The sequence below is a fragment of the Arvicanthis niloticus genome, chromosome 7 (assembly GCF_011762505.2).
Source record: "Arvicanthis niloticus isolate mArvNil1 chromosome 7, mArvNil1.pat.X, whole genome shotgun sequence".
NCBI classification, from domain to species: domain Eukaryota; kingdom Metazoa; phylum Chordata; class Mammalia; order Rodentia; family Muridae; genus Arvicanthis; species Arvicanthis niloticus.
Window position 1 is genome coordinate 77,634,597 of NC_047664.1, and position 12,817 is coordinate 77,647,413.

Sequence of the window (12,817 nt, forward strand, 5' to 3'; positions counted from 1 at the left end):
AGCAGACCAGACATGCTGGGAGGGGAGGAAAAGGACTGTCACATCATGAAGGGGCTGGTTCAGCTGCATTAGGTAGGTTTCATTAAATGTTACACATTTAAGTTATTATTTTGCGTATCTGCTACAATGCTGCTGTGTCACATGCTGGAGGGGGCATGTGTCACAGTGCACATGTGGAAGTCAGAACAACTCTATGAAATTTGTGTTCTTTCTTTGAGTGAATTTAGGTTGCCAGGCATGCATGCCACTTACCCACTGAACCATCAGGTGGGCCCCTTAAATGTTATTTAATAAACTGGTTGTTGAATTGATAATGAAATAGATTTAATGGATGTTTGTTTTCCAAAATGAAAAAAAAAAAAGATTACATAATTACAAAGGAGGAAATAAACACATACACACACACAAAAGGAGGTAAGAAAGGCATTCTTGTCAGAACTACCTAAGACAGGCTCAGTCTTGTTGACTGAAATAAAAAAGGGGGAGGAGAGAGAGAGCTTTTGGGGCTGCTTGGCAGGAATGTGGCATTGGCCAAGGACAAGGAAGTGGGCTTCAGACAGGAATCTAAATATTAGGCTAGAACAAAGAAGTAATTTCAGGCAGGAATCTAAATTTTAGTCTAGAACAAGGAAGTAGGCTTCAGACATGAAAATGACTTTGGGCTAGGACAGGGAAGTTGGCTCAGATACTTTGGTCCTCCTGATAAGAAACAGTGACCACAGGAGTATTGATAGAATTTTGCCTTGCTTGTTCTTTGACTATTTGTGTTTATTGTCTTGCTTGTTCTTTGAAGATTTGCATCTATTGTATTGATAGTTCCTCAACCTAGAACTGATCTTAGTACTTGCATGTAATTAAAATGGTATAAAAGCAAAGAGGAGGAGGGGGGATGGGATAGGGAGTTCTGGGGAGAGGAAATGGGGAAAGGGAATGGCATCTGAAATACAAATAACCAAAATATCCAATAAAAAAAGAAGAAAAAATAAATAAAGTAGGCTTTTTAGAACAAATCTTAAAACAGATGAAGTTTTCAAAAACCCAATATGCAATCTCAGATCACAGAAGGTATGTTTTCACAGCAACTGCATAAAATAGAAAATCTAAAAATGGCAGTCAAGAAATCCTTAGAGGTGGGTGAGGCCTTCTGAGAAATATCATGGAGACCTTTAAAAATAACTGTAGTTCAAAGGACAGAGATACAGCGCCCACAACCAGGTAACATGAAAGGAACTGAACCAGTTCTGGACCAGGAGCCAGGAATCTAAGTTCTAAGTCAGCCTCTGTGGAACCCTGACGCAACCTAGGACACTTTTGCCGAAAATGGGAGGATCAGGGAAAGTGGCCCTGAAGACCTCTACAAAGTACTTTCCTAAAGATTTTATTTGTGGCTAAATGATGCAACCCTGCTGTGTGCACCTAAAGAAGCCAGGAGGGAATAGCAGTTAAGAAACTTTCATGGAAGTAGAAGAAGAAAGTATGTTAGGTATTTCTGTAGCTATTTCCATGAAAGGAAAATGTAAGCTATCCACAGGAAAGTTGCCCACAGGTGGTGGAGTGATCTGTCACTGCCCAAAGGAATCTGTGTCAGAAGATTTAGAAATTTACATATGATCAATACCTACCAGTGGCCTAAGGCAAAAGGTGCCCAAGGTCAAGGAATCTAAAAGCAAAGAACCACAGAGTACTAGTGACTTTAAAGTGAAATTCTGAAAGGGAATAAAATAAAAACTACATATCTCCTAATGTTCCTACAGTCACTGGTGGAGACCTCACTAGGGATGGTTCAGTAGGCAATATATCAGAAGAGCTTTTCAGATGTATAACAAAAATAAGGTGTTATAGGGTACTGCTATAAATAAATTTAACTTTCCCACCTCAGTTTCCAGAAAATTCTTATACTGGGAGCCCTAACTCCAATAGCTCTAGAGAACAAGTGTGTTTAGATGAGGTCATGAGAGAGGGGGGACCTTCAATGTTTTACAAGAACACAAGCTGCTACTTAAGACGTAACATGTGAAATGTTGAGTAATACTCATATTTATGAAATACATGAATGGAAAGGGAAATTAACAAGAATAAGGTAACTTCTGTTGGCTGCTGTTCTTAAAGTGTAGAGGGAGCTGGTGTCAGAGAACTGATTTAAAACTTAGATCACTGGTCTCCAGCACCAGAAATGCGGAGACCAGGGGCCACAGCAAATCTTCCGGGTGAGGCGAGGCATGTTCCAAGTGAGAACTACTGCCCTGTGGCTGAGGAGAGGAAGGTGTTGAGTGCCAGCTTGCTATCTGATGGCTCACCCCTTCCACTCAGACCACAGGGCTGCAGGAGAAAGCCTCGGACAGCCTTGGAAAGGAGAAAGGCCTGTGATGACTTACAGTCAAAGCCACACAATCTAGAAGCCTTTCTTCTCTGATTTACTAGAGAGAGTTCTGTGCTTCCTAGGTTTGGGAGGGGGGGGAAATGTCATTAGTTAACAATCAGATCACACTTTTGAACAAGAAAAGTCCCATGGGGAAAAAAACTATGTGCTGTTAGAGCTGGAGTAGTGTTCACTGCTAGAATGCCTGGCTGGTCAACTTTGTAACCAGCATTACAACTGATTCATATTAACTCTGATACACAGATTGTGTCACAGTTATAAAAGTACATCCTTATCCTTCTGCTGGGTTAATGCCCCTCCCCTTCTAAAATTTTTCTTTCTTACTTTAAATATAAATTATAAAGTGTTCTTTATTATTAGTGCCAGGGCTGCAGCTCCTCCTGGACTGTCAATAACTAATTCCTAAGTTCAAGTTCCTGGAGATTTGCCTAGCACCGTGGTTCTCAACCTGTGTTAACAATCTCCAAACATATTTATGACTTATAACAGTAGCAAAATTACAGTTATGGAGCAGCAACAAAAATAAGTTTACAGTTGGGGGTTACTACAACATGAAAAACTGCATTAAAGGGTCTCAGCGTTAGGAAGATAGAAAATTCCAGAGCTAACCTAGAATTCAGTTCAGCACCTACATTCTTAATTGTCCTCAAGCACAGCTGTTGCTGGGAATCCCAGTCATGTTGCCATGCTCAGACAGTATGACCAGCCCACAATATGACACATGACAGAGCACGGCACACAAACACCAATTTGATTCCACTCAGAAGAAAAATTAGCCAATCCTAGTCTGCTCTCACATGAAAACACATGAGAATGCAGCAAGAGGAAGCAGCCACTAACAAGTATCATGAAAACTCAGACTACTCCTGTTAGAAAAGAAACCAGGACAGAATTGCTTTGTTATCTCAAACTGAAATATCCATATCCTTTAAGGAGGAACTCCAAATTCTCCTTACTGTATGATAACCATTGTTCTGTTTCTGCTCTCAATGTGACTACTCATGTATGCAGTATTACACTAGGACTTATCTCTTACTTCATTAAGCATGATGTCTTCAGGTTCATGGGTGTTACAGGACAAATCTGTGCTATGATCTGCATAGTTATTCACCTGTCAAAGAGCATCTGGGTTCTTTCTGCCTTTTGGCTATTTTGAACAATGCTGCTGTGAAGAACACGAGTACACAAAAGCCTCGGCTTCAGCTTCAATTCTTATGGGGGCGGGAGGACGACAGAGAGTGAAACTCCTAGGTCTGGGTAATGTATTTAATGTTTATAAAAGAACTTGCACATACTGTTATACAGAGCAAGCTCCTGACTTTATGTTGAACCTGTTTTCAACTCTGCGGTATAAAAGTGTTGCAGTTACTGAACCATCTTATCTTCTCACTACAATCTTTAAGAGTCTACTGAGTTAGAGTGATTTAAACAGATGCCCAGACTTGCAGGAGGCCTGGAAATCACTTAGCACTAAAACCTAGCCAATTTTGAGATGAGGACCTCCTCCCTCCCTTTGGCTGGTCTACACCAGCATTTGTTAAGGCCACTCACTAGTTCATGGAGATAACCCCCAGCAACTGCTTTCATTAAAGTATCCGAGAATGATCAGAGTCCCTTTCTTGTTCAAGCTTTTTTATATGTAAGAAAATTGTAAACAAGTGTGCAAGTGTTTCACGGATGGAAAAAGATATTTACTTCTCTTCAAAAGCCTGTGCCAACAACCCACTATCCTAGTATATGCGGCTCTGGTATAGAGTAACCAGGTACATTACTTACTACGCTTTGCCGTGAGAAAAATCAGTCCTTGAAGTGGTTTCCAGGGACATTTGCTATGCAAAGGGCAGCCCGGAAATCTGTAGTCCCCTGACAAAGGCATACTCAGGTTTGCCCAGTACAAGTCAGATAACGTAACACCTTGCCTTTATGTTAGCTTCATAATGTAAACAAGATTTTTTTTTTTAAAATTTCAAGCTTTGATGATTTTCTTCTCCCACTGGAAAAGGAACATCCACATACATATGCACCGGACAAATCCTTCCTCAAATATTTGCCTTCCCAAGAGTATTAAGAGAATAAAAATGAAACGCCATGTACCTGGGCTGGAAAAACATTAATAAGAAACAGCTGAATATACTTGAGAAATCAATGTAGTTTATAAGCTATACTCTTGTGGTAATACAACACTAGAAAGACAAGTACATTTTCCAGAGTACAGGCTCTAGTTAATTAATAGAGGGTCTAATTAAATGTGTTTGTTTATAGAGGTCTCATGTAGCTCAGCTGGGCCTCTAACCCCCTATGTAGCTCAGGATGACTTTGGACTTCTGATCCAGCTCGTTACCCATATGGTATGCACAACCATGTTTTCCCACCTTCTTGTACACTTGGAGGTGACTTTTATTTGAGTAACACCGAAGTGCAGTGTTACCATACTATCTAGAGCTTCTAAAGGTTAGGTACTTTGTGGATAAAAGACATCAGATAACCTTCACTCAGGTATGACTTACAGAAGCTGTTGGCAGTGAAGTCAATGTTAATGAATCTACATTAAGCAGAAATACACAAGAGTTATAGATTGGTCTACAGTGAAAAGTATTCTAAACCAGAGCCTTCCAGGAGCCTAACTCTGGGGGGTGTATCCCTGGGGGAAATGGTCCAGTACTCATGTCAGTTTTACACAGTGTCATTACTAAGAATGAGAACTGCAGGGTATGAGTGGCACATGCTATTAGTTCCAGCACTCAGGAAGCAGAAGCAAGTCGGATGTCTTGAGTTCGAGGCCAGCCTGATCAACAAAGCAAGTTCCAGGCCAGCCAAGGCTACATATGGAGACACTGTCTCAAACAGAGGAAAGAGGGACTAAACTGTGTCTTATTGAGTGGCTCTACGTGACTCCAGAATGCAGTCTATCATTGAGGTCTGATGTTGCCACAATTTATACTTCATCTTGGTCTTACTGTGCAAATATGTCCATAACAAGCTCTGGGCCCTGGCCCAAGGAAGCTCTCCTCATACCTGTTATCACATATACTTACAGGTCTCCTAACTATTATTTTGCCTCACTGGCTTATTAATACAAATTATTCTCTAGTTTAAAAAGAATTATTACTGGTGTGGTGATGCCTTCAGTTCCAGCTCTTCAGACGCACAGGAGTGACGGGGCCTTACCCAGTGTGTGAACAACTGACATGCACAGCATACCAGATAACCCCATGGCATTTACTAGGCTTAGGACTAAGAGGTTCCTGAAAATATTGATGATCGAGAAATCTGTGTAGTCAAATTCTTCTGGGGAATGCAGACTACTGTTTCAGCATGGACACTGATGAAGATGCTGAAGTGGTCTCCTGTCTTCGTATGAACCACACCAAGGAGCATCCTTATGATGAGGAGCAAATGAGAATGTTCTTAGGTACTAAACAGATGGACTTGGCCTGAAAATACTATCCCAGTCCCAAGTTCAGCCCACTGCAGAAGGCAATTTCAACACGGCCATCTTAAATGTGGTTGACAATGATACATGTTTTCAGTCTCAGTATTATGTTATAGAAGAGAGAATTTTGCCTTGATGGTGGGCTCAGCACAACCGTCAACTGAACGAACAGATTAAATTCAAACTGCTTCTCTGTTTTCTAACAGGAAAATACCATGACTACTACCCCAGGTCAGGGTCCAGATTTTGAGTGTTCTTTTGATATTTCCAGTCTATTACATGCCTTCTTAAGTAGTTGAAAGCTAGGGCTCTATTGTATATTAGCTCAGAGCTTTGGGTATGATAGGAGGAAGAAAAATGTCTATTCCTATTTCTTACCAAAAGAAATTACTAAATATAGCTTTCTATATTTGTAAATATCCAATGAAAACCTATTGATTGGAAGCAGCTATATCAGGTGGCAATTTGACTTATTTTCAGATTGAATACAGAATTATGAAAAAAGTGTGATCCTCCCTACTAAAATTATTCTAATTCTCAGCAATTTATGACAATCCTCATGTGTTAAGAGAATGATACCCAAAACATAAGAATTGCTAACGCATCTGAATAACCCAAAGGGTCCTGTTAATTTGCAGGTAATCGCATTCCCCCAGAAGATTCTGAAAGTCACACATACACCATAACAACGAATGATCAAGGAGCTGGAAAGCACTGGTCTGAAAACCAGGTCAGAGCTCTGGTACAAATATGGCCTGATAAAAAAATCAGGCAAGTGCTTGAAGAGACCACCAGAAACAAAGAAATGCTGGAGGGAGCTGCCGGGAGACCGATCCAGCTTGGGATGGACAGAGACTGGAAACGATGTCATGGCACCACGTGTAAAAATCCAAAACATGAATACAGAGTTGTACAAAAGACAAATGATAGCCCTCAGAGAGCACAGAGATTTCATGATGAAACTGACTGCGACCTAAAAAGCAGGACTCCTGAAATCACCAAATGGAAACATGGTAAGCCCGGCAATGACCTCAGCAATGACTTTAACACAAAAACTTTCCTCTTTGTATTTAAGTTAACAAGACAAAAAAAAAAAAAAAAAAAAAAAAAAAAAAAAAAAAAAAAAAAAAAAAAAAAAAAGCTCGTAAAAATGAAGTCCATACACCACCATTATTTATTCAACTGACTATAATTATCATTAGAAAAATATATTTCTAACTTAGATTTTTTTTCCTAAGCCCTGATCAAAATACTCCTAATTCTTCATTAATTTTTCTAATCACTTCAGTATTCCTAGTTTAATTTACTTGAAAACTAACACAGACCACAAGGTGTCACTGATTTTCTGATGACTGTTTAAGAATTACCTGAAGATCATTTTGGAAGCCCGGGAACTGGGAGAATCAAGAGAAAAGCACAGTTAGACGGTAAGAGCCTGGGAAAGGCCAGGGCTTTTTTTCCATGAAAAACTTTTGTTGCATTTTCCTGATAACACAGATATTTAGCCCTGTCCCTGACAAACTAGACTAAACACACTGTTTGTGTGTGAACTATCTGAGAGCAGAGAATGCTGGGAAATTAGTTCACAGCTCATTAAAAGGAATTCAAAAAGCCACTGGATGGGTTCCCAGTCAGGTAAATGTGCAATAACCATGCCCCTTCAAATTGCACTTAGTTACATAAAAAGAATGGGGCCTACAAATTAAAAGGCTATAAAATTTGGTTTTCTCATAGGGTAGGTAATAATGGGTATACTGTTTTAATAACTATGAAGATAAGCCAAACTCTGAAGCCTTTTTAGAATTATACAAATTAGAACCAGCAATCCCAATGTTACAACTCATTTCCTTGTAAACTCAGTACCTGGGAGACTGAGTGGAGACCACAGTGAGGCAGAGGTCATCATGGGATACATAAGAGAGCTCCAGGCCAGCCTGGCATAGTGTAAGACCCTGTCTCAAAATGTAAAAATGTGAGCCAACCAGATACCAGAAGAGAAAGTTCAATGCAATATATAGAAAACAAACCCCAAAATGCAAATATTTTGCAAAATGCAAATATACATGCAAATATATCAAGTTCCTTATTTGTATAAGCTATATATAGCCTATTCAAGTTCCTTATTTGTATAAACTATATATAGCCTCCTGTAATTTTAAACCATCTGATTGCTGTTAAGAGCTAATACAACATAATTACTACAAAAGTCACACCATGTATATATATATATTTTAAAGAACAATGGCAAGAAAGTCTTTTTATTGTTCAGTACAGCTAGTTAAAAAAAATACTTTCAGTATTTATGGACTGAAACCATGGATACAGAATGCATGTAGACAGATGGCTGACTGTATACAGGAATGTGCACAAGACTGAAGAAAAGACAAATTGAGTTCTAGTCTCTCACCGCTCCCAATTAGACAGCATGCTGTGTGACCATCACCCAAATCAATACTCAGGAGGCTAAGAAGGATCAAAAGTTCAAAGCCAGCATCGGTCACAGAGCAAAAGTATGCACAACAAACAATTAAGCGGGACCAACAAAATTATAATTCTAGATCCCCCTGTTAGTTTTTAACTCCATCCCATAAAGACCATCACTAATCAATCCACCATCATAGATTAACCCCAGATTTGTGCTTTTTCTTCTCCTTAGTGTGAACTTTAAATGTCAAGTTCTTCTCATGCAGCAGTGCTTATGAGATCCATCCCGAACTGTGCTTGTGTTAGGAATTTTGCGCAGTACTCTCTGGAATGGCCTATTGTAGGAGAATGTATTTCATCACCCCCACTCCATTCTACTATATTATCCCAGCTTTTTTCCAGACTAAGGGCATTATGAGTAATTGCATGTCTGTCAATGAACATCTGTATGCACCTCTACTAAGTGCATATCCTAGTGTGGGACAGAGCTGTAGGCCATACACATATCTAGGCACTAAACAGTTCATATAGAAGAATCTAGTCCATACAAGTTATGATGTAGCTGTGATCATCACGGACAATTTAAAATGCAGAAACTGGGTGCTAGAGAATTCTGTGCTTCTGAACTAGTGAGTTACACACCTCTGTGAGGACAGAAGCCAAGCTTGCCCCATGTCCCCTACTCACCAAGGTGCCCTGTATGCACCTAGGAGGAGCTCAATGAAATACAGCTTTGTGCTGCAGGGCAACATAGGAGGTGGATGGTATGTGCTAGAGGAATCCTGGAAGATTACAAAGGAGCTGAGGACACTTAGCGACATTTACCATAAAGCACCACAGGACAAAATCTTCCTCAAAGTACAGCACCATCTCGGAACAGCACGTGGCACCTAATGGTAGCGGCCAACTGCTAGTGGATTCTGTATTTGCTAGACTGTACTTTTCATCATTATTTCAGTGCGTGGCTATTTATAGAGGCTCCCATGACGTAAAACAACTGTGCTGCGTTACCCTGGTTGCAGCCTCCTACATGGAATGTTTACCAAGTCTCTGGATTGAACCAAGATACCTTGTTGAGTGACTGACCTGAATAGCAACCAAATGGCCTAATGATGCACTTCTTGGAATACATATCCCCGTACTTAGGTGGCAGGCAACAGCATTGGGGAGTAGAGGAAACACAACACACCCCCTCCAACTCTTGTTAACTCAAGTGAGGTAAAAATCTTGTAGTACCATTTTTTAATGTATAAAATGTAGGTCAGATGAGTTGGCCCACCTTTAACCTCCATTGAATGTCATGCAAAGTGACTGCTACTGGCTTAAAAGCATCCTTCTGAACCAACTAAATCTCAACACTAGAACTTTAAAGTACTTACCTGTAGCCCAAAAGATAACAAAATAGATCCAGAAGTTTATGAGGACTGCCAAGACTAAGCTGGGGTTTTAGCTTCATTGTTAACACCAGCGGCCTTAATCTGGCACCCTAAAAACTTACCTAAGAACTTCCTACTGTACTGTGTTCCTCAACACACTTCAGGAGAAACCTGAAAATACTTGGCTTGGAGTCTGAGTGTAGCTCTCCCTACTAAGTGCTTTTCTGGTGATATTACACACTCGTTACAGAAACAATGCCTACACCTCTCAAGAGAACGTCTCCTGAGATCATTACAAACTGGTTTCCTCAAAGCTTAACAGAACTAGAAGGTTCTACAGGATGTTTCTTCCATCAGGACCCTCACCTTTATCAGGTAAATTTCACAAATGTTGAGAAGTATAAAAATATGTAATATTAGTCATTGGCTTTAACTTCTGTTCTGGAACACAACCACTCACTGACAGAGGACATGCTCATTTCATCTATTTTCCGTTACTTTAACAAAACACAGAAGCTAGGTACTTTGTACTTTTTTCATCTTGGTTTTCTTTCAGTTTTTGAGACAGGGTTTCTCTGTGTAGCTCTGGCTGGCCTGGAACTCGCTCTGCAGACCAAATGGACTTCAATTCAAGAGATCCACCTGCCTCTGCCTCCCAAGTGCTGGGATTACAGGTCCATATTACTATGCCCAGCCTAGGTACTCTTTTTCTTTTAAAAGGTTATTATTTTGGTCAGTTTGGGAGGCTGGAAGATCATGTTTGGAAAGTCCCATCAGTTCAGCTTCCGGTGATAACCTCACTGTGTGGTGTGACCTCATGGTGATCCAGTGTAATGGTGAGGAAGGGAGGGGGAACACAGTTGGATAAAAGGCCAAAAGAATTCCAGAGTCAGACTCACCCTTTCATAGGAGCTTGCTCTCAGAGAGCTAACTTACTCAGTTAGATCACTGTTAATCCACAATATTCAACCACTCACTTTCCTGTAAACTCCATCTCTTAAAAGACACCACAACAGTACTGCCACAAAGCATCACTTCCCACACACAACTCTTTGGAGACTAAACCCTATCCACACTACAGGAAGAACCTTTAAGCAGCTGACTCATGGGATGTGTCTAGTAATTCCTCTTTAAAGAAGAATTTTAAATAAATAGATCCAAACTGCTCTACTCTCCATAAGATGTGATGGTGACTTAAAGATACAAGTGAGTGACCAAAGTCTAGTTTGTTTAGAACGCTGCAAAAGACTAGACCTGATGTTTCCAAGCCCACACAGTATCTGGTCATCTTATGACTCTTATGTGAGCACATCTTCATGTGAGAAGTAAAAATGCAGGCTTCTACAATAAGCCACACCTCTGTTTGTAGTTGTTTTTTTTCCAGACAGAATTTCTTTGTGTATTCCTGCCTGTCCTGGAACTCAAGAGGTCCTCCTGCCTCTGCCTCCTGAGTGCTGGGATTAAAGGCATGTGCTGCAGCCACTGCCACCACCCCACTCTATCGTACTTCTCTTTGGAAGAAACAGTGTCTATAATCTTATCTATTCACCTATGATCACCTTTCTAGGTTTCAGGTGTTCATATTTGCATTCATACACTCATCAGTTCCTGGGCTGGGTTCGTAACTTAGTGGCACAGGGTGTGCTTAGTCCATGTGAGGCCCCTCTGCCACCCTGAGCACGTCATTCCTCAATATGTGTTCTTAATCTTCTTTGGCCCTGACCTACTGTTTAGGGTAACAGGCAATTATTAGATCTTCTAAACATAATGGCATGTAGTTCCACTGGTTTTCTACTAAATGATAAGAGATGTTTCTATAACTTAAAATGTTGCATTGCCTAGATTTGTACCGAGATCTAGGTAAACCTTAATGTCATTCTTATTCAAGGAAAATAAATCATAAGTTGCTAGGTAGTCTGCTTGTTCCCCAGAAACTAGTTTATCATTTGCTGCTCAAAAGAAAAACAAGCCGGGCAGTGGTGGCCCACGCCTTTAATCCCAGCACTTGGGAGGCAGAGGCAGGGGGATTTCTGAGTTCAAGGCCAGCCTGGTCTACAGAGTGAGTTCCAGGACAGCCAGGGCTACACAGAGAAACCCTGTCTCAAAAAACAAACAAACAAACAAACAAAAAACAAGAACAAAAACCAAACCAAACAAACAAAAACCCCACAGTCCTACTTTCAACACTAGTCTCCTAACAAAAGCTTGCTTAGTTTATTATCCTAATAAAGTCATTTCTCCCTCTTTTGGTAGACAAGTTTTGCTATGTTTGTCAGTACTTTGATTATCTACTCTTCTATAAAATACAATCCATTGATACCACTAACACATCTTTATTGTCCTCACGTTATTTAATTGTATAGCTTTTTCATATAAAAGTATAGGAAAAATAATAACATAGGGACGTGTGACTAAGAATAAGTTGTAGTTTATTTGTTTATTGATTGAGACAGGGCTTCACTGTAGCTCTGACTGGCCTGAGATTTGCTATGTAGCCTCAAAAACAAGAGATCAGTTTGCCTCTGCCTCTCCAGTGCTTTGCGATAGAGGCATATGCCACCGCACCTGACAAGTAGTACTTCATTTAGAAAGAAAAACACCACACATAGAACCCTACATACATATTCATTCATTCATTCTCTCTCTCTCTCTCTCAACAATTCATGAGGGGAACTTAAGAAAAAGATGGAGTCCCTTTCATCTGCTCTCTAAAATTCTCTAGATCCATTCCCACTGCTCCTAATGGGATTCAAAATATCTAAATATACCATCGTCTACTGCTCCTCAGAAGCATATAATCACATTTAAATACCACCCCCCAATACTAGGGATTGAAACCTATAGCTTCTACTAATCTAGGCAAGTCTTCTACCATTGAGCACATTCCCAGCTCTTTTTGTTTTGTTTTTTTGAGACAGGGTTTCTCTGTATAGCCCAGGCTGTCCTGGAACTCACTCCTTAGATCAGGCTGGCCTCGAACCCCAAAACGCCTGCCTCTGCCTCCCAAGTGCTGGTATTGAAGGTGTGGGCCACCAGTGCCCAGCTTTTTTATTCATTTATTTTTGTTTACATTCCCAGCTCTTAACTCTTTAAAAGTATAACTGATCAAATCACTCCCCCCTCCTTCAGCACTGCAAAATCATCCATAAATCCTTCCATTTTTCATTAGTTGTTGTTACACGGGTGTACATAAATTCAACCTGC

At 40.3% G+C, this 12,817-nt stretch overlaps 2 protein-coding genes across 4 annotated transcripts in view; one reads left to right on the plus strand and one right to left on the minus strand.

Moving 5' to 3' along the window:
- The window catches only part of Ppat (phosphoribosyl pyrophosphate amidotransferase), a 34,492-nt gene that overhangs the window by 20,089 nt on the left and 1,586 nt on the right, over positions 1-12,817 (minus strand). The gene's annotated exons all lie outside the window — the stretch shown is intronic.
- Paics (phosphoribosylaminoimidazole carboxylase and phosphoribosylaminoimidazolesuccinocarboxamide synthase) overlaps positions 1-12,817 on the plus strand; it is a 34,773-nt gene that overhangs the window by 3,669 nt on the left and 18,287 nt on the right. The window contains exons 2-4 of one of the 2 annotated variants that reach the window (XM_076938698.1): positions 6,452-6,826; positions 7,175-7,240; positions 9,864-9,988. In XM_076938698.1, the coding sequence (XP_076794813.1) occupies positions 6,452-6,826; positions 7,175-7,240; positions 9,864-9,988 (566 nt within the window). The remainder of the gene's footprint in view (positions 1-6,451; positions 6,827-7,174; positions 7,241-9,863; positions 9,989-12,817) is intronic. The other variant, XM_076938699.1, reaches the window with a different exon arrangement.